We start from the raw sequence: 20,047 nt of genomic DNA, 5'->3' as shown, positions 1-20,047 counted from the left end.
ATCCCAACTACCCAAGTAAAGAATAGTTACAAATAACGAAGAAACTAATAGATTTAGATAGGAAGCAACATAAAATAAATCAAATTTGAATTCATTTTGGTGAGCCAAACATCACCTAAGAGTGAGAGATTGACATTTTAAATTTTCCTTAAAAAAAAAAAAAAAAAGTAAAGCAAATGTCAATTATTTGGGGGAAAAAAAAACACTAAATAAGGAATAAATCAATTATTATTATCCATTTCAGCCACGAGCGACTCTACTGTTTCTCTCTCTTTCTTTGTGTCTGCGCCATTGCCTCCTCACTACAGCTTTCTCTGTTATTTCCTTTTTCCCTCTTCCGATTCTTCAAGATCTGCTTCCATTTTCCTCTCACAATCTCCATTTCTTTGCTCTACTCGTTCTCTTCCTTCTTCTCTTTCTCAACTATAACCAATCTGCTCAAAGAAACCGCAATTTCAATCTCTCTCTTCCCCCTATCTTCCGATTTCTTTGTTCCAAGTTTTTCTTCGGCTTCTCTCGAGATCGCCGCTATCTGGGATTCCCCAAATTTTAGTTCTTTCCGCCATTTTTTTTTTAAAAAAAAATTCAGCATCATCGAAGAACTCTGACCCACTGCTGTGATCTATGTACAGTATTGTTCTCCAGCCATTTTTTTAGGAGACTTCGCCGAGTTTTGTTGTTGGCCATACTTGTGTTTATTCACCAGTTTTACATTTCAGTTTGATTCCAGCTATTGATGAAGTATTTTGTCTGTATTGAACTTTGAAAGTAAATTTTTTACCCATTTCTTAGTTGGTTTTGCCTTTTGGGACTGCGCCTTTTGGTTTGTTTTAATCTTTCGGGTTTGAGTTTGAAATCAGGCTTTCTGTAGCTTGTTGTAAAGCAGTGAGTTGATGATCTCGAGAGCTTACTGATTAGTTAAGTTATTGGATTACTTACTTGCCATACACTTGATTCCAATTGACATTGGGTGCTGCGGATCTCTGATTGAGCTCGAGCTTGAAGTTACAGTGTTAGATGCCCTAATTGTTTTATCGATCTGGGAACTTGGAAAGCTTTGTTGCTAGTATGCAGCCCGATCAGAGAAGAAAGGCAAGTTTATGTCTCTTTTGGGACATCTTCTGTTTCTCCGTTTAGTTAAGCTGGAATTTGTGTTAGGCAGGACTCATCACCTGATGGGAAAAAATACGTTGCTATCTTATTGACTTGGCCTAACCCATCATATCCTTTCGTGTGAATAGTATTTTTAGACGTTCACTTATAGTTGTTGTATGTTTATTTCTTCATGGATTCAAGGTTGGTTGTTAGACTTTAAGCTAGTTTTGGTTGGTAAAATTTCTATTTGTTTTTAAGTTGTTATGCTCGGGATGTATCTGTAATCATCTCTCCTTTCTTTCATATATCACAATAAAATCTGTAATGATATCTCCTCGTTTCATTTTCGACATGTGAAATTTAAGAAGCTTACTTCTAGTAGTATACCAGTCCTTTTGACTATGTCGCCTTAAATCCATCCCTGAAAAACAATATGCTCTTTAAGTGCATTTTGACAGCTTTGATTTGCCTCTACATATTTTTTGTTGACTTTGCAAGCTTTCTCTGCTGGGAATCATTAAAGGAGGAATGGGCCTACGCGGTTTGAAGCCAATCATTGTCTCGTTCTCTTGCCTTTTTAAAACCCATATACAGTTTACTCTTAACGTTCTTTCCTTATCTTATGTGAGAGTGTTACCCCCTAAAATTGTGAGCATTCTCAGAAATGCGAAATTGAATAGTGTTTGGATGTGCATTCTGAACAAAATTACTTGTATATCATGGACTCCTGTGTATTAATTCCACTCTCTTCATTGTGTTCTTGGTGATGATGATACTTATAGTTGTTTAAACGTGATGATGCAGTCGTCAATAGATGTGGATTTCTTCACAGAATATGGTGAAGGGAGCAGGTATAGAATAGAGGAAGTAATTGGTAAAGGTAGTTATGGTGTTGTTTGCTCTGCATATGACACTCATACTGGAGAGAAAGTTGCAATTAAGAAAATCAACGATATCTTTGAGCACGTTTCTGATGCAACTCGCATTCTTCGTGAGATAAAACTTTTAAGGCTACTGAGACATCCAGACATTGTGGAGATAAAGCACATCCTTCTACCTCCATCTAGAAGGGAATTCAAGGACATTTATGTCGTGTTTGAGCTCATGGAATCTGATCTACATCAAGTTATCAAAGCAAATGATGATTTGACTCCAGAACATTATCAGTTCTTTCTTTACCAGCTTCTTCGAGGCTTGAAATACATACACACAGGTGAGTCTTATCATCAACGAGTTCATGGATTTTTATTCTGTTGGTTTGGAGTATAATTAATATGTATTCTGCAAAGAGCTGAAGAAGTAGTTTCTGAAGTTTATTCTGATACTGATATTATTTCAATAATAACCACTTGTAGCAAACGTCTTCCACCGGGACCTAAAACCCAAAAACATCTTAGCAAATGCTGACTGCAAACTCAAGATCTGTGACTTTGGTCTAGCACGAGTTGCCTTTAATGATACTCCTACTGCTATTTTCTGGACTGTACGTATCTTCTGATTGATTTCTTAGTGGGTCAATTTCTTTCAATTTAAAAGTCCCTGGCGCCCCCTCTTCATTTCACCATCCCCTAATCTATTGTTTCATATTCCTTGTGATGGCAGGACTATGTGGCAACAAGGTGGTACAGAGCTCCTGAACTCTGTGGTTCATTTTTCTCAAAGGTAAAAGATTTGCTGCTGCACATTTTTTAGAGCTAGCTAAATCTTTTATATGATTTTTTTTTTGAAAATAGAAATAATTCGAAGTAGAGTATCTTGATAGCCTTTTCTCCCAAGTTTATAGGGAGTATATGGTCTTCTATCATCTCCCCTGGCTACCTAATAGCTTCTCATAGATCCATTGTATTCCTTGGTCATTCTTTTTTTACTTCCCATGCTGACATCATGGTTTTCAACAGTTTTCAGTCTTTGTGTGGGTGCATGTTTGTTTCTTGGTATGAAGTTAACTGCTTATAAGTTTATGTAAAATTTTTAGTTATAGGTTTGCTATGCTCTTTATTGTAGTCTGGGTGGAATGCATAAGGAGATTTTATTGAATGGTCAAATGAACAATTTTTGAACTCCTCTGCAAGACAGTCAATGCAGAACAGGGTTAAGACCATAGTCATGTAAATCTGAGAAAATTCTATGTAGAGTTCAAGAATATTGATTATTACTAATGACATGTAATCACAAATTTCTCTTTGGTCTGACTGCCACTAGTTTATAATCATCAGATACACAGATAGGTTTATTGATATCGAAGCTCTTCCATGCACTCTAATTTGTAATATGTACTTCTTTCAGTATACACCAGCAATAGATATATGGAGCATTGGCTGCATCTTTGCAGAGCTTTTAACTGGAAAACCACTTTTCCCTGGAAAGAATGTCGTCCACCAATTAGATTTGATGACAGATTTTCTGGGAACCCCAAATGCAGAAGCCATTGCCAGGGTCTGATTCCTATAAATATTTTTATTAAGTTCAAGTTTAACAATGAATTTTGTATGCATATCAGTTTCTTTTGCTAAATATCTAATCTTATATGATTAGGTACGAAACGAGAAAGCTCGGAGATACTTAAGCAGTATGCGAAAGAAGAAGCCTGTTCCCTTCTCTCAGAAGTTTCCTCATGCAGATCCACTTGCACTTCGCTTGTTGGAAAGAATGTTGGCTTTTGAGCCAAAGGATCGACCTACAGCAGAGGAGGTGAGAGTACTTGTTAAGTAGTTATGTAATCCTAGCTCATTTGGGTAACTGATTAATATAAGATCAAATAGATTGGTTCAAATGGAGGAAAATATCCAACATTTATGACATGAATCAAGATATTATCTTCAAGTTACTTCATATGATATTTACTTAATACAGTTTTTGAACTCATTCTGCATTTACTTTTAGGCCCTTGCAGATCCATATTTTAAAGGCTTGGCGAAGGTTGAGAGAGAGCCATCTGCTCAACCTGTTACTAAGATGGAATTTGAATTCGAGAGACGAAGGATAACCAAAGAAGATGTTAGGGAACTTATTTACCGAGAGATTCTCGAGTATCATCCAAAGATGTTGAAGGAATTCTTAGATGGATCAGAACCTACTGGTTTTATGTATCCAAGGTATCGTAAAAGCAATATTTTCTCTGATCAATTCTATCGTCGAGGCATTTTTATGTTATGCCCTTCTCATTTCTTTACCTGACGCCTACTTTTTTCGTGACCATTTCATTTTGGGTTTGGGGTGAAAGTCTTTAGAGGATCTTGTAAGAAATGTTAACATGTAACAAAAAAAATGTTTGCTTCTACAGTGCGGTTGACCATTTTAAGAAGCAATTTGCCTTCCTTGAAGAACACTATGGAAATGGTGCAACTGTCGCTCCTCCTGAAAGACAACATGCATCCTTGCCTAGGTATCTCTTTCAATACTTCAAGCTCTTTTTTTTTTGTTTGTTTGTTTTTGGCTATTCATCAGTTAGAATCGTTGGAATAATTGGATATTAACCTCATTTATTATGCACACAGGCCATGTGTTTTATATTCAGATAACATGGTGCAGAACTCAGCCCAAGTTGCAAATGACCTATCCAAATGTTCCATCAAAGAAGTTGAGAGGCCACAAGTGGACAGGACTTGCAATATTCCTTTGACTAGAGTTCCTATTCAAGTTCCTCAATCTAATCAAGGTGAGACTGACTGTTGCTATGCAATTCCACTCCCTTATTACTTGGCAGCTTGGTCAAATCGCTAACAAGGAAAGTGGATAATAATTTAATGATCCTAACCAAGTATGCTGAGACTCTGCATTGACATGTGAACGGTCCTATGTGGTTATATGCTTTGTCATTTTGAAAGATTTTTATCTGCGGAAGTTGCATGAAGCTTATTAGGGACTGTTCGAAAGTTGTTCACAGGAATGTTTTCTGTCTTCAAGTTTAAAAGTACAATGAGAGCATGTTTGGCTTGTGAATAGATGTACGAGCTTTTCAGTTATTCAAACCTCTTTGGGTGAGTGGTCATGAGAACAAGTTAAAATAGTCAACAAACGGAGTTAGGATTCAAACTCTTACAATGTTGTAGTTTTATAAATTGTACAATCAATCAAGTTGCTTGCAGTACAAAAAAAGAAATTATGATTTAGAACTATTGTATTTGAGTTTTCATCTCGTCCTTTATTTTTGTAATAGTAATAAAATATGCGTGAATTGTGAACCACTATGTACACGTGAAGCTGGTAAGCCCGATTATATGGCTAACTAATTACATGTTTCAATTGATAATTTGCAGCAGGAAATGGTGCAAGGCCTGGAAAAGTTGTTGGTTCCGTGTTGCGATACAACAACTGTGGAGCAACAGCAGCGGCAGTGGCACCAGAAGTTCTAGAACAGCGGAGGATGACCAGAAACCCTTCTATTCCACCACAGTATGCCTCTAATAACTGTTCATACCCGAGAAGAAACTCATCCTGTAAAAATGAAAGAACTGATGATGAAGCCATTGAAGGTCCAAACGGGTTGCAGCCAAAACCTCAGTACATAGCTAGAAAAGTTGCTGCTGCCCAAGGTGGACCGGGAAATAACTGGTACTAAATCTATAATCCGCTATTCGTTCTGCTGTCTGCGGTTGTTTCAGTGAAGACATAACCGATCTCCAATACGGACTTGTACTGAATCCTTCTCGAGGACCATCTCCCACGAGTCTGATTGAAACCAACGGCAGCACCATTACATGAGACGATGAAGTTTAGGACATGATTCACTGGAAAGGCAAAGCAAACTGTACTCTATGTTGCTGACAAAGTTGGGTTGCTATCTTAGCATTCTTTACATGATAACGACGTGTTAATGTTCGTCGTCTTGGCTGATGAAGCATTGTGATTGGCTGCAGCTTACCTGGTACTTGAAATTAGGACCATAATGCTGATTATTATGCTTTCTTTTTACTTTACGCAGGTATAAGTTATAAAAGTTGACTAATCCAATCTACTAAGATTGCTGTTTGACGATATTCAGGACCTGGAAATCAACCTTAGCTGATTCTGTTATGTATGAAAGATGTAATTCCATAACTTAAATTTGTATTTTTCTCATAAATCGTCTTCATATCTGCTTCAGTGTATCATTCTGATAAGCTCTTAGATGCTTGCGTTTCTAGTTTAAACGGTTTTTGCTGTATCATTGATTTATTCGTTCGCTGTGAGAATGGCTGACTTATTTTTTGCTTAAAAAAATTACTTTTAGCTTCCAAAGTTGACTTCCATTTTAGCTTGTACAGGATTTATCTCACACTGTGCATAAACCGTATAAGTTTAGCTTGTTTATGTTAAATTGTTAATTCTCATTTTAAAATGGATATCAAACACCATAATATGATTTTAAACAACAAATGATTATATGCATGTTATCTTGTACCTGCTGATCTAATGATTCAAGGGACAAGTTCTAAACTTGAAATTCCATGTAACTTGTCTGAGATACGAACACTAAAGATGACAATATATTTTACAAAATCTTATCCAAGGAATCAAAATGTTATCCCAAAGATTATTTAAGTTCCAAACATCCAGTCGTACAACTAGGGTTTGAAGAAATGATAATTTATCAAAATATTAACTTAATTCACTCATATCATATAACAGCTTAGTCACTAAACTTTGCAACTTAAAACAATTTAATCAGACTAAACTATAATGTATAATAATCTAGTATTATAATTAAAAGATTAATGTGATGGACAAACGTATATAATGTGTTAACAGATTCCCCCACTTGTACTTGAGAAAAACCAGTAATGTGTGTGGAAATCTAATAGCTGTCCCACATTATATCTAACAATCTGAATTAAGTTGTTACAAAAAAAGTCTAGATCAACTAAAGTAGCGATGATTTGAACATATATGTTTAACCTAAAATTAAGAAGAGGGAAGAAAAGAGGGCAAATGGTACCCAGCATTTCAATCATGGGCTTGGCTTTGAGGCAACGATTTCTACAGAATCCTGTGACTTTGAACTCTTTGATATATGTAAATACATGATATCATTTCATCGATTACAGACTACAGATACGTAACATCCAGATTTTTACAAATAGGAAAACCCAAAAGAAATGCTAAAACTCAGAGAATTTAGAATGTGAATTAGCAATCATTAGTGCATTACAGGCTGACCATGTTTTAAAATCATAACGACCTCTGCACGTTGCTTTCCCTCTATCTTATTCATGACTTGACAAATGGTTGGAATGGCGTTAGTAAACAGCATCGATGATGATGATCAGATCAATACAACCTCTGCCTTACTCGTCTTCCATTCACGTAACTACCATCTAAGACCGTTCCATTCCCATACCCGCTGCAGGTAATCACTGCATGCTCCGTCACCCTCGCTACATATTCTAGTAGTTCAGTGAGAACCGATGGGCAGCTCTCCTTCAAATATTCAAACCCCTCCGTTTGCATTACAGCTGCAAGACAAAAGTATATCATATATGCATTAATGGACAGCTATTAGCAGGTGTACTCTTTTGATTACTGTACAAAGACTTCTAATAAAAAAGGAGATGAAATGGAAATTGTAGCCAAGGTTCAAGTGTTGAGTGTCGACCAATGTTTTTCAATGGAAAAATGAACGTAACATGTCTCAATAAGCTAGTCAATATATAGAAGTACCCGGTTAAAAAATACCTCTCAAATTCTCCGGCAATGCAATGACTTTCAGACATACAGCTTTTAGTTGGAAACAGTGATGCTGCTCAGCCAACGCTAATGTCGTTGCCACTGTATTTATAGCAACATCCTCACAAAGTTTAGCCTCGCAAAGCAATTTGAGTCTGTCAAGTGCATATCTGTCTGCTGCGGCAAGTAGATGCTGAGACATCAGAGTGGAAGCCCATTTTGAGTTTAAACCTACAATTTCTTGCATGTCTGGCAGCGCATCCCAATATATGAAATGAAGCAATGCCTGTAATTTTTGGGACAATAAGGAAAAACAAATTTATCAAAAGGGATGGCAACTTGGAAATGAGATTGTTAAAAGTGTAGAATCATTAAAATATTTTTAAAACTGCAGTATAATTATTGTTTAGAATTAAAAGAATTGGAAGAAATAAATTCTCCACCATTCAAAGTATCAACTACCCGAGAAAATGAAATCAAATCCATCAAAAGAATAAAAATGATAAGCTGAACAGAAAAACAATCCTTCTAAAAAGATACATACAGAAGCAATCCATTGTAAGATCACATTGGTAAAGCCCACCAAAAGACAAGCTAACATGAAAGGGAGAGAGCACCTTAAATACTGGGGCTTCCATATCTTCAACTTTTATGCACTCCGTATTCTGGTCCTTCAGAGGGCCAAAGAGTTGTGCCCTAAAGACAGGTGATCGTGCAGCAAGAACTAGCTTGTGGGCAGAAAATGTTTCACCATCTACTTCAAAATTCACATCAGTTAGTTTCCCACTCTCCAAAAGCTTCCCAAAATGCTGGCCTATATCAGAGGGTGGTGCTGTTATGGAGTAAATCTTTGGTCCCTCTGTATGGGACTTAACAACACCAACTACACAGTGGATTTCAAGGCAGTCGTCCTTTAGGAAGTCAGATGTTTCTAAAACAGTTCTTTTAAAATAACGTTTATAACCCCTGTAAAATAAAATAAAATAAAAAACTTGGTCATATCCTTCCTTCTTCATTCCACAACAAAAGAAACAAAACCCTTAACAAGTGAAGAGATGGAGCACAAATCCTGAAGTTGTCAAGAAAGGAGAAGTAACGTCAGGGGAAAAAAAAAAAGAATGTTCCATCCCTTCAAATATTAATTTTACTATTATTATTTAACAAGAAACAAAACATTTCATTTCTTAGATGAAAAGAGACTAATACTTAAAATATACAAACTCCAAAAAGGAGTGAAAGAAGGAACAATACACAGAAGGGAAAGATTAAAAAAAAAAAAAAAAAATCAGAACACACACAACCAATGACCCAACAAAAAAAAAAAAAAAGCTTCAGCAAACCAGAAAAGAAGACCACCCAAACGTCACATGATTAAACAACTCCTCAACCAAAAAAGTACTCCAAAAGCACCACAAAACAAAACTCAAAATAAACCACTCAACAAAAAGACCTCAAGGGAGATAGATACGGGACATGAACATGACATAGACATGGCGATATGCAAATTTCTAAAAAAGTAGGACACAGACGCATCGGAAGACGTTATTTTAAGGTGAATGAAGATTTAAACGACCATTGAATTTATTTTAGATGGTATATAAAACCCAATAAGTCATAAGCCCTCTAAAATGGTAAAACCCAATAAAGATAAAAGTGCAAAACATAAAAAACTCACAATTTATAATTAAAAAGAAAACAAATCCCCCCCCAAAGTTTAGCTTTCCTTCCACCTCTTCAACTCTGTCCGATCTCCCCCTTTTGACCTCTGATCAAGTTCACCACCACTCACCCGTCAACCACTTGAAAGGTTAAGTTTTTGATGTACCATTTAAATGTCACTATGGCATGACTGTGGCATGTCTGCCATGTGTCTGAAATTATTATTTAAAAAAATGGAGCGTGTCTGAACATATCAATGCTGCACGGATACTTCGTCATATATAAAGTGTTCAAGCTTCCTAGTAGAGAACAAACAACTCTCGTTTCTTTACTAATAACAAGATCCCTCCAAACTTCCAATGGCTTCAACGAACACCCAACCAAATTCTTTCACAGTCCAAAAAGAATTTATTAACTGGATGCCAAAATTTCAGGCTAGAATATTGAGTGAGAACAATATCTAGACAATTAGTGATGAAAGAATTCTTACTTAGACTCTTATGCAAACCTCATCATTTGATATGATGGGATTTCCCAAACCTGAAGACCACTAACACCACAAAAGAGAATCTAATTATGCCCGAGGGGGGGTGGGGGGANCCCCCCCTTTTTACTATCATACCTTAGTGAAATTGTTTCTAATTTAAAAAAAGAAAGTGTTTTGGAGGAAATCCAAGTCAATGCTACTCAAACTAACCATATAATTCAAATAAAAAACATAGATAGCATTATCCCTTTGCCCATCTGAAGATTTGTTGAGAGGGATAGAATGCACCGAATGACATGTCTTCTATAGATCAAATTATCGAGAAAGACCTCCTGAATTTTGATCTTTTTCACTGTGAACCCCAAATAAAAATGAGCAAGTTTCTTTAATAAAATTATAATTAAGCATGTTATCCTCTGGAATGGAAGGAAAGGAAGGGTTGGCGCTTTTTTCTGAGTATTATGAAGAGGATATGCTTCATTAAATGCATTTTTAGATCCTAAATACTCTTAGAAAGTGAATGCATTAAGTGTTTTATTAAATGCATTTTTTAAATCCTAAATACTCTTAGAAAGTGAATGCATTAAATGCTTCATTAAATTCATTTTTTAAATCCTAAATACTCTTGGAAAGTGAATACATTTACCACAAAATTCTCCCGAATTGATGATCAAGAATGAACATTTTATCCTTTACTAAGCAGCTATCAATAGGTAGTTTGTTGCTTGAGAAATCCAAATAATAGGAGGGGAAATATATCACAAACTGTTAGTAGTTTTTTTTTAAAAAAAACTATAGAATTACACAAAAGATCCCCAATGGTTAGTAATAAAAAGAATGGAAATCCTTTCATGGGCTTTTAATTTTATGCTATGTCCTTGTGCATTTTTTCATTTTTCTCAATGAAGGATCAGTTTCTTATCCAAAAAAGAGGAAATCCCTAAAGAGTTCAATACAGTAACTAAAAGAGGATCAAACACAGCTACATACTGCACCTCCTCCTAATCCATAGTATTCTTCCCTAATTCTCACCAAATCCAAAAATTCCATAACTAGTTAGATAAAGGATTACTTCAAAGTTCAAATGAGAAGTTCTTCACTTCATGGGTATCTCATTACTGCAATACTAGAGGAAGTCCATCTAACAAGTCTAATATTTCTCTATCAATTCAATTTGAATAACGTTTGGATCCATTCACATTAAGCCAAGAAAAAAGGAAAAAAAAAGATATACTTCATGTAATTGAATGATCCATACCCACATCTGCAGAACAATCGTGTGGCATATGCAAGTTGCAAGCAAGGGAAAATACACATTTCCATTTTTGTTAAAGAAAATTTCCTTGTAGGTGAAACATACAATAGAGAACTCTACAAAAGGGAAAATAGAATATGCAGAACACCATCTCAAAATCCTAAATGAACACTCCAATTTTATAGTCAGGATAAAATATTATCAACCAAAATAAAGAGTTAAAGGGAGATGCGGATCCATTGTTTACACTCTTATTACATGTTAGAGCTTAGCATTCACGTAGATAAAGAGACAAAATCCAAGAAATTCCAATCTAGCAGTCAAGAAGAATTTTCAAGAGTTGAGACTAATAAAAGCTTTCATGCACACTATGCTTTCCCTTCATGCTAGGAGGCCAATACTAGGAGGTACACCATAACCCAGGAAGACCCTTTGGATATGAGTGTCAGGTACCTAGAAGGGATGCCAGACACTTGAGTCTTATGCTAGCATGAAAAGTAATCTTCTAGCTGCAGCTAAAACTAAGGATGAATTGTGAAAAGACTCTAATCTGTGGGGCTAATATACCAAATGGTCAAGTGAAGGAAGTAGCATGATGGTTTAGGTTATAAGGCTAGTATGTCACCGGTCCTTTTCGGGAATGCCTTTCAGAGATAACCTGAAGAGACCAAATTTTTGGAAATCTGTGGAGAAGAATGTGATGTGAAACATGGAAAGTAGAGTAAATCCCATCTATCAAAAGGTGGGAGACTAACATTCCGTCAAGCTCTTCAAGCAAACCAATCAAGCCTACTTGATGTCTATCTTATCCATGCATAGGAGAGATAACAGCAAATTTGGAGAGGGAAAGGAGAAGCTTCCAATGTCCTATAGCTTATTGGATGGGAAAATTAGTCACTTGGTGAATTGAAATGTTTTTTTTTACTGCTCATAGAGAATGGAGGCTTGGGACTTAAAAATTAGAGCAAAAGGAGTGAAGCAGTTATATCAAAGTGGTTTAACGGTTTCCCAAGGAGAGTGATTAGATTTGGCACAAAAGGGTATGAAATATTAGTGGGAAGGAGGAAAGGGAGTGGTTCGGAAACTAAAAAAATGAAGTGGACAACGTCCTAGGTAGAACATAGGTAAAAGAACATATACTGAACCACTACTGCAATTAGAAGTTTGACGGGAACATTTTGGGAAGATGCTTGGTCCTGGCAGTTGATCCCATGCTGCTAGGTTGCTAAATTTCTGTGCATTGGCGGCTCCCCAGTTAAAGAGGTCGGTGAACTCCGAAACAAGCATACAAAGGACTAGCCGGCTAGGAATTGATGAACAGAAGGAACCTGACCGAATTGGGATTTGGAGAGCTTATATATATACTGAGGTTGCTGTAAAATAAACAGATAGGAAAGGAGACGATTGGAGGAGCTAGAATGTGCATCCTCAGTTCTCTATGTAGTAAAATGTTCTTAACCTTAACTACTACTGGCAAGAGGACTATAAAAAGGGAGCTACCTAATGGGTGTGATGAATGGGACAATGCCTCAAAAATGTTCAAGCGTTGAATAGCTAGCCATGAAACAATACATGAAATACTTGCATCAGAATGAAGAGCATAAACAGAATTCAAATAACGAAATCACTGTTAGATCCCAGCAGTATATCAACGCAACAAAATACTTACCACATACTTCCTCGATATTTAAGCGTATAAGGGCCACTCTCAAGCCTTCGCTCGAAATGGCTATGCACCTTATGGTTCTCCTTCCCACTTTGATCCAACAGCGTCAATTCAAACAGGGCTCTAACGTCAGTCCCTTCGCTAGCCAACGCTATAAAAACCGAGACATACGAGGCGTTATCCTCGACGCTCTTCCCGTCTGGGTAGAAATATATGGCAAACGCATACCCCCCAACCATAAAGGTATCAGACGCGATGTATTTCCCAATCCCCATCCCCTTATTAAGGGAATACCCATTGATCTTAAACTCATGCGATCCATTGACGGTCTCGAAGCGAGAAGTTGAAAAAGTCACTGGTGGAGGCGTCGGCGACCGAAGATTTGAATAGGATTTAGAGGTATCCCTGCAAGATTTAATCGTGCCCATTAACTGAAAAATCGTATACAACAAATTTTGAATGTTCCGTACCACAAACTCAACTCGAGAACCGTCGCCAAAGAAATCAAAACTCAATCAAGAATTAGGGTTTAGGATTTGAACAGGGAAAAGAATCATCACGACGACGGTGACGAATTGGGGATTTTCGGCCAAATCAATAGAGGGGAATTACAAAGAAATGGCCCAGAATCACGGGATCAAGAAAGAATTTGGGGAAGGAGGACGATGTTCTTGTGGAGTTGTTCTTGATTCTGAAATCGAATTATCGTCCTTGAGGCAAAACAGAGAGGGAGATGAAAGAGCATATGATTAGATGAAAGATTAAAAATAACAATTTGCTCCTCAGATTTTACAGTAATATCAAATTGGGGTTTCCTTCTGGGTGGGTCTGAGAGCTTTGAATATTTTTCTTTTTTTTCTTTTTTTCTTTTCCCCTTCTCGGGAAAAGGAGAAAAAAAAAAAAGAAAAAAAAGAAAAGAAAAGAAAAAAAAAAACAACAACAAAAATGGTGGATTAGCTTTAGCAATTTGGCTTTGCAAAGTACAAAGCGCTTAAACAAAACAAAAAGGAAGAAAGATTCTTTTTTCTTTTCAACCTGAAGGAAATTGGTATTTAATTTAATTTAATTTAACAATTACTCTTCGTCGAGAGGTCGCCGCAAGACCATTGCATCTTGAGAGTTTTGGCTTGAGTCACCTTTTTTTGACAATTTTTTTTTTCTTTTTTGGTTTATGATTTTTCATTAATTGTTCAAAAGGGTGGTTGAGGATGATTTAAAGAGGAAGTTTTGTAAAATAAAGCAGATCTTGTTATTATTTTATCACGTGGTTCCAATACACATGTTATAAATGAAAGTAAAAATGGGACTCATTCCACCGAGGTGTGCAATTACCTAAGACCTAAGTTCAACTCGATATTGACCTTAGTCTAAGTAGTAATTTAAGCAAAGGAGCGTATTAAACACCATATTGTTGTGAGTTCTTACTTGTAATACTAATGCTTAGACAATGTGAACTTGGTAATTTCTATATCAATAATGATGATTTATGTGTCAAATTCTCATTAGGATGTATATCTTCATCCTAAAAGTCAAAAATTCAAATTTACAGTTTTACTTCGGGATGGAAAAAAAGAACATATAACGATTTAAATTAATTGGACATAAGAATATATATATATATAAAACACGTGTCATGCGATGAAATCATGGATAAACAAAATTGTATTATATGTAGATTTTTTTTTATTAATAATATATATTTTAATTTATTATAACTATATAATAGATTTGAAAAGGAAAATAAGGTTATGTGAGGATATACAAATTCTTGCATTTTAAAGACAGGAAGAATTATAAAATATTGTAAATATTATAATGATGTAAAGTAGATATTCATTCTTAGTGTTAAAGGATCAAATTGTATTTGTTCGTTCCTCTGTTGTCCATATGCTTCAGTATTATACACTATCTATGTAATCCACCCCCTACTTCCAAATTGCCTATAAATAATGACATTGGGTGCATTTTGTAATAGGATGCATATTGGTGAGAAATCCAAATAATTTGGAGCCAAATTCTTCTTTTAATTTCCTATTTTTTAATTTCTAATTAGTTATTTAATTTATATATTTAAATATTTATATGATATTATATTTTTCGAAATTTGTGCTCCCGTTGTGCCTTGTTTTATTATTTAATTTTACAACACGTTATCGACGTGAGCTTCTATCAGTTCTCCGGCTGAAGGTAGGTCGTTTTTCTCCTATTTATTATAATTAATAAATTAAATGTTATTTTACATATATTAAATTTCTAGTATAAATACAATGTTTTGTGATAGTATTACCACGATAAACCTTACGAAACTAGAATTCACAGTCATTGACATTAATGACAACAATGATTTGTTATGGGTGCTCGATCTCAAAATCCACCTAGATGTCATCTGAAAGGAAAACCAACATGAGGAGTTCCTTGAGCTGAAGCGGATCGTCCAAATTCCATTTCGATTGAAGTATAAATTTACAGTACAACAAACAGATTATATAATCAAAGTAAATTACAACATGCTTTTCAAATAAAATACATAGTTAAAGGGAAATCACCTTTGAATAACACTTCTTCTCATATCCCTCAAACGGTCACGAACTCCTCGATCAAACAGCAACAAGAACTTGAAGACCTTCTTCAAGTGAATGACAAACCAAATGGGAAGAGAACACTACCACTCATATTCCTCAGTATACTCAGTGTGAAAAATCAAGAGTGGTGGACTCTGACTATTTTGGTTAAGAGAATATTTATGAGTTTGGAGGAGGAAGACGAACGAAGAAGAAGCATTATCGCATAGCAAGCTTCTTGATCGTTCAGGCTATCGCATAGCAAAATTTCCTATCGCATAGACAAAGAGAGGCTATGTATATGCTATGTGTGTCGTGTAGACTATTGCATAGTCTATTCTTTGCGATCTTTAGTAATTAGTTTCTTTCTCTTAATCTTAGCAGTAAAATGAAAAACTTTTTTTCATTTTATTCCAATTGCCATAAAATTTCCATAACCACCCACTAAAATAGTCTTTTGAGGAAAAAAATGGATTATTATTCAAAACAATTAATAATATAAATAAATATGATAACCAACTTATCATATTATATTTATAACCTATAGATTTAATATTGCATCACATAAAATATAAACTATAGTTCTTTTTATCTATTTTATGGCATTTAATATAAATCATATTTATATTAAATTAACAACTATTTGAATCTTATTCAAATATTTATTCCTCCAATTAATGTATCAAATATATTATATCAATTATATCAATTATAATTGAATTAATTGAATTATATCAATTATAATTAAATTAATTTAAATATATCATATATAATTAAATTCCCTCTTATTAATTTGAACAATTCAAATTAACTAAAAAACTAATTCTCAATATAATCATTTTGAGCTACCCAGGGACCTTATGGATTTGTAGCTTGAAGCTCCAACAGTACGTGAATAATTATTGAACTATTTAATTACATTATCCACCATCCATTAACTGCCGGGCACTCCACCAAAGACCGACAGTTGTACTCTTCGCACTACAGATATACTTTTGTGTCCATTGGATATAACCAATCAACAGTGCGATGACTCTTCACAAGTTGCTCATAAGTACAGCCAGGCCAAATTACCGTTTTGCCCCTGTAGTTACATCTAACTTCTTAAGTACCACTGATTCATCTAATGAACAATAAGTCATAGTCCCACTATGACTAAATCCTCTCGAGCCAGGAGAAGGTGTGGCCATTGCATTTAAGACCCAGAATTAGCCCTTAAGGGAGCAATTTATCTACTTACCCCTGCATTGGGGAAGGAGTGAATTCCGTCTTGTATAGCTGAGTTCCCAGCTCCCCAATCAAATGAATCCCCAAAATGGTAGGCTTGTTGAGTTGGCAATCTGGTCACTCTCACCCATACAAATCAAAGAGTCGTCTTCATGAGCAGGAGTTCACAACTCACCCAGAATTCAGGTCATGTCACCTATGGTTATCCTAATGAAATGTAAGTCTCTATTTTCAACGGTGTTATATAAAGAGACTAATCATTTCGTGGTCCGACCTTATACAAACTCTTTGTATAGGATAGCCCGTTCGCATGTCTCCACATGAATGATTAGGATTAGATCATTTGTAGCACTTTACAACATTTGTAACACATATAAAATGGACCGTATCCGTAGTGTCACCAGGATAAGGTACCCAACCTTATCCATTTAGTATCTACTATTGACCGTTTAGGTTATTATTTAAACAAGATCCACCTGTATGTCTCTACATGCTTGTTTAAATTTACATAAAATAACCTTGGATCTTAGCCTATTGGATTGAGTATATACTTATAAAATAACATTTATTTTATTAATAACAATATGTTTATACAAAATTTACAAACTACGAGATTACAAAGAGATTTAGGACACCATTCCCAACAATCTCCCACTTGTCCTAAAGTCTAAAGAGACTAATATACAATATAAATACAATATAAAATACAATAAACTAAGGCATACACTATACCACAGTAACATCTCCCATTTTCCCTAGATAATGTGTCGCATATCCCGTAGACCTAGACTTTCTAGATGACCCTCGAACACTTTAGCGGTGAGAGCCTTTGTAAACAGATCGACAAATTGTGCTCCAATGTAATCTTTGTGACAATCACATCACCTCGATGCACAAATCTCCTAGATCAAATGATATTTTCGTTCTATGTGCTTGCCTCTTCAGTGACTTCTAGGTTCCTTAGAATTTGCCACAACACCACTGTTATTACAATAAAGTGTGATGGGCAAAGACATATTTGGAACAACTTCCAAATCAGTAAGAAACTTCTTAAGCCAAACAACCTCTTTAGCAGCTTCACAAGCGACTACGTATTCGGCTTCTATAGTGGAGTCCACAACGCATCTTTGTTTGATGCTTCATCATACTATAGCTCCTTCATTCAGAGTGAACACTAACCATGATGTGGATTTTTTAGAATCCTTATCAGTCGTAAAGTTAAAGTATGTGTATCCTGTAAGGATCAAATTCTTATCTCCATAGTCCATACACGAGCATATAGTCCCTCATTCTCCGAAGATACTTGAGGATCGTTTTGACCGCCGTCCAGTGATCTAATCCTGGATTACACTGATATCGACTGACAATCCTTACTACATAGCAAATGCCAGGTCTAGTACATAACATTGCATACATAAGGATACCAATAGTCGATGCATAGGGAATCCGTCTCATTTCCTCAACCTCTTGAGGAGTCTTAGGACACTGTTCCTTAGACAAAAAAATTCCATGCCTGAAGGGTAATAAATCCCTCTTGGAATTCTGCATCCTGTACCTGATCAACATTTGGTCAATGTACGATGCCTGAGACAAGACCAACCTTTTATTCTTATGACCTCTTATGATCTGGATCCTTAGAACAAACTGCGCCTCTCCCAAATCTTTCATTTGGAATTGGGCGGCTAGCCATTTCTTAACGTCAGTTAGAAAACCTACATCATTCCCAATGAGTAAGATATCATCCACATACAACATAAGGAAAGTTACTGAGTTGTTGATGACTTTCTTGTAAACATAAGACTCATCAACATTTTGATCAAAGCCATAAGATTTGATCGCAGTATCAAATCTTATATTCCAAGATCTAGATGCTTGTTTTAGTCCATAAATGGGCCGATTAAACTTGCAAACCTTTTGCTCTTGATCTTGTTCAATGAATTCTTCTAGTTAAATCATGTAGATGGTCTCCTCAAGATTACCATTCAAAAAGGCAGTCTTGACGTCCATTTACTATATCTCATAGTCATAATATGTGGCTATGGACAAGAGAATCCTGATAGACTTTAACATGACAATAGGTAAGAAAATTTTTTCATAGTCCGCTCCCTCAACCTGGGTATAACCATTTGCCATAAGTTTAGCCTTAAAGGTATGTACCTTTCTATCTACACCTCTTTTTCTCTTGTAGATCCATTTACAACCTATAGGTTTTACCCTATCAGGTTGATCTACAAGCTCCCAGACAGAATTGAAGTACATAGACTCCATTTCTTGATTCATGGCTTTAATCCATTCATCTTTGTCAACATCTTCCATTATTTGCTTATAAGACAATAGATCCTCAACTCCATCATCAGATATGATGTTTTGGGCTTCTATTAAACCCATGTAGCATACAGGTGGGTTCACAACCCTCCCACTACGTCGAGGTAATCTCAATTCCTGAGATGGTTGATTAGATGAACTGACATCAACAACTCTTATTGATTTATCAGCCTGTTCAACAAATCTTGTTGAAGTCTTAGCAATCTCACTAAAAATCTCATTTAAAACAAGTTTAATTCATGGCTTATGATCCCCTATGTGGTCTTCTTCCAAGAAGGTAGCATTTGTTGACACAAACACTTTATTCTTATCTTGGATCATAGAAGTATCCACCTCTTGTTTCTTTGGGATAACCTACAAATAGGCATATTTTTTAATGAGGTTCCAACTTTTTGGGGTTTTCCATAAGCACATGGGTTAGACATCTTAAAATTTTAATGTGGTGTAAACTACCTTTACGACCTCTCCATAACTCAAAAGGTGTTTCAACAACACTCTTTGAGGGAACATTATTCAAAATGTAAACTACAGTCTCTACTGTATATCCCCAAAACGAGTTTGGAAGATAAGCATAACTCATCATAGATCGAACCATGTCCAACAGGGTTCTGTTTCTCCTTTCTGATACACCATTCTGCTAAGGTGTACCTGAGGCTAAGAGTTGGAACGTGATTCCATGTTTTATCATATAGTTCTGGAATCCTAAGTCCATATACTCTCCACCATGATCAGATCGTAGTGTTTTTATCTTCTTACCTAACAAGTTTTCAACTTTAGTCGTATACTCCTTGAAATTTTCAAGAGCTTCAGACTTATGTTGCATTAGGTATAGATACCCAAATCTAGAATAATCATCTATGAAAGAGATGAAATATTCATACCCACCTCATGTTGAGATGAAATATTCATACCCACCTCGTGCTCTTACATTCATCGAACCATAAAGGTCTGAATGTATAAGCTTCAAGGTTTCCTTGGCTCTATAACCTTTTCCAGTAAAAGGTCATTTGGTCTTTTTGCCTTCAAGGCTTGATTCATATACTGGCAAAGAGTTTTCTTCTAAACTATTTAAAAGTCCACGTTTCACCAACTTCTCAATCCTATTGAGATTGATGTGACCTAACCGT

At 35.6% G+C, this 20,047-nt stretch overlaps 2 protein-coding genes across 3 annotated transcripts; one reads left to right on the top strand and one right to left on the bottom strand.

The window, feature by feature from the left end:
• The first annotated feature begins 232 nt into the window (after positions 1 to 232).
• LOC120067250 (mitogen-activated protein kinase 15) lies at positions 233 to 6,244 on the top strand. Of its 2 annotated transcripts, none has more exons than XM_039018778.1 (10): positions 233 to 1,092; positions 1,900 to 2,308; positions 2,451 to 2,578; positions 2,698 to 2,757; positions 3,382 to 3,531; positions 3,631 to 3,786; positions 3,979 to 4,190; positions 4,379 to 4,480; positions 4,593 to 4,753; positions 5,358 to 6,244. In XM_039018778.1, exons 1-10 carry the CDS (start codon positions 1,069 to 1,071, stop codon positions 5,654 to 5,656), a joined length of 1,701 nt encoding a protein of 566 aa, XP_038874706.1. In that variant the 5' UTR covers positions 233 to 1,068; the 3' UTR covers positions 5,657 to 6,244. The 2 variants fall into 2 exon arrangements, with proteins under 2 accessions (XP_038874706.1, XP_038874705.1); XM_039018777.1 differs by having other exon boundaries at positions 5,355 to 6,244.
• Positions 6,245 to 7,018: 774 nt separating this feature from the next.
• LOC120067251 (BTB/POZ and MATH domain-containing protein 2-like) lies at positions 7,019 to 13,747 on the bottom strand. The gene is made up of 4 exons (XM_039018779.1): positions 12,811 to 13,747; positions 8,358 to 8,706; positions 7,750 to 8,026; positions 7,019 to 7,529 (listed from the first exon to the last, which is right to left on the bottom strand). The coding sequence occupies exons 1-4, from the start codon at positions 13,233 to 13,235 to the stop codon at positions 7,345 to 7,347; spliced, it is 1,236 nt and encodes a 411-aa protein (XP_038874707.1). The 5' UTR covers positions 13,236 to 13,747; the 3' UTR covers positions 7,019 to 7,344.
• Between the last annotated feature and the right edge of the window lie 6,300 nt (positions 13,748 to 20,047).

This window comes from Benincasa hispida, chromosome 12, assembly GCF_009727055.1.
Source record: "Benincasa hispida cultivar B227 chromosome 12, ASM972705v1, whole genome shotgun sequence".
Classification (NCBI taxonomy): Eukaryota; Viridiplantae; Streptophyta; class Magnoliopsida; order Cucurbitales; family Cucurbitaceae; genus Benincasa; species Benincasa hispida.
This window is presented reverse-complemented; position numbering and strand designations above follow the sequence as displayed.

Bases quoted from the DNA above. Each gene is read 5' to 3' on its own strand.
- LOC120067251 (XM_039018779.1), bottom strand. From the start codon at position 13,235: ATGGGCACGATTAAATCTTGCAGGGATACCTCTAAATCCTATTCAAAT. The intron at 8,027-8,357 runs GTGCTCTCTCCC...CAAAAATTACAG, and splicing joins TGGAAGCCCCAGTATTTAAG to GCATTGCTTCATTTCATATA. The intron at 7,530-7,749 runs GTATTTTTTAAC...TTTGTCTTGCAG, and splicing joins ATTGCCGGAGAATTTGAGAG to CTGTAATGCAAACGGAGGGG.
- LOC120067250 (XM_039018777.1), top strand. From the start codon at position 1,069: ATGCAGCCCGATCAGAGAAGAAAG. The intron at 1,093-1,899 runs GCAAGTTTATGT...GTGATGATGCAG, and splicing joins AGCCCGATCAGAGAAGAAAG to TCGTCAATAGATGTGGATTT. The intron at 3,532-3,630 runs GTCTGATTCCTA...TTATATGATTAG, and splicing joins ATGCAGAAGCCATTGCCAGG to GTACGAAACGAGAAAGCTCG.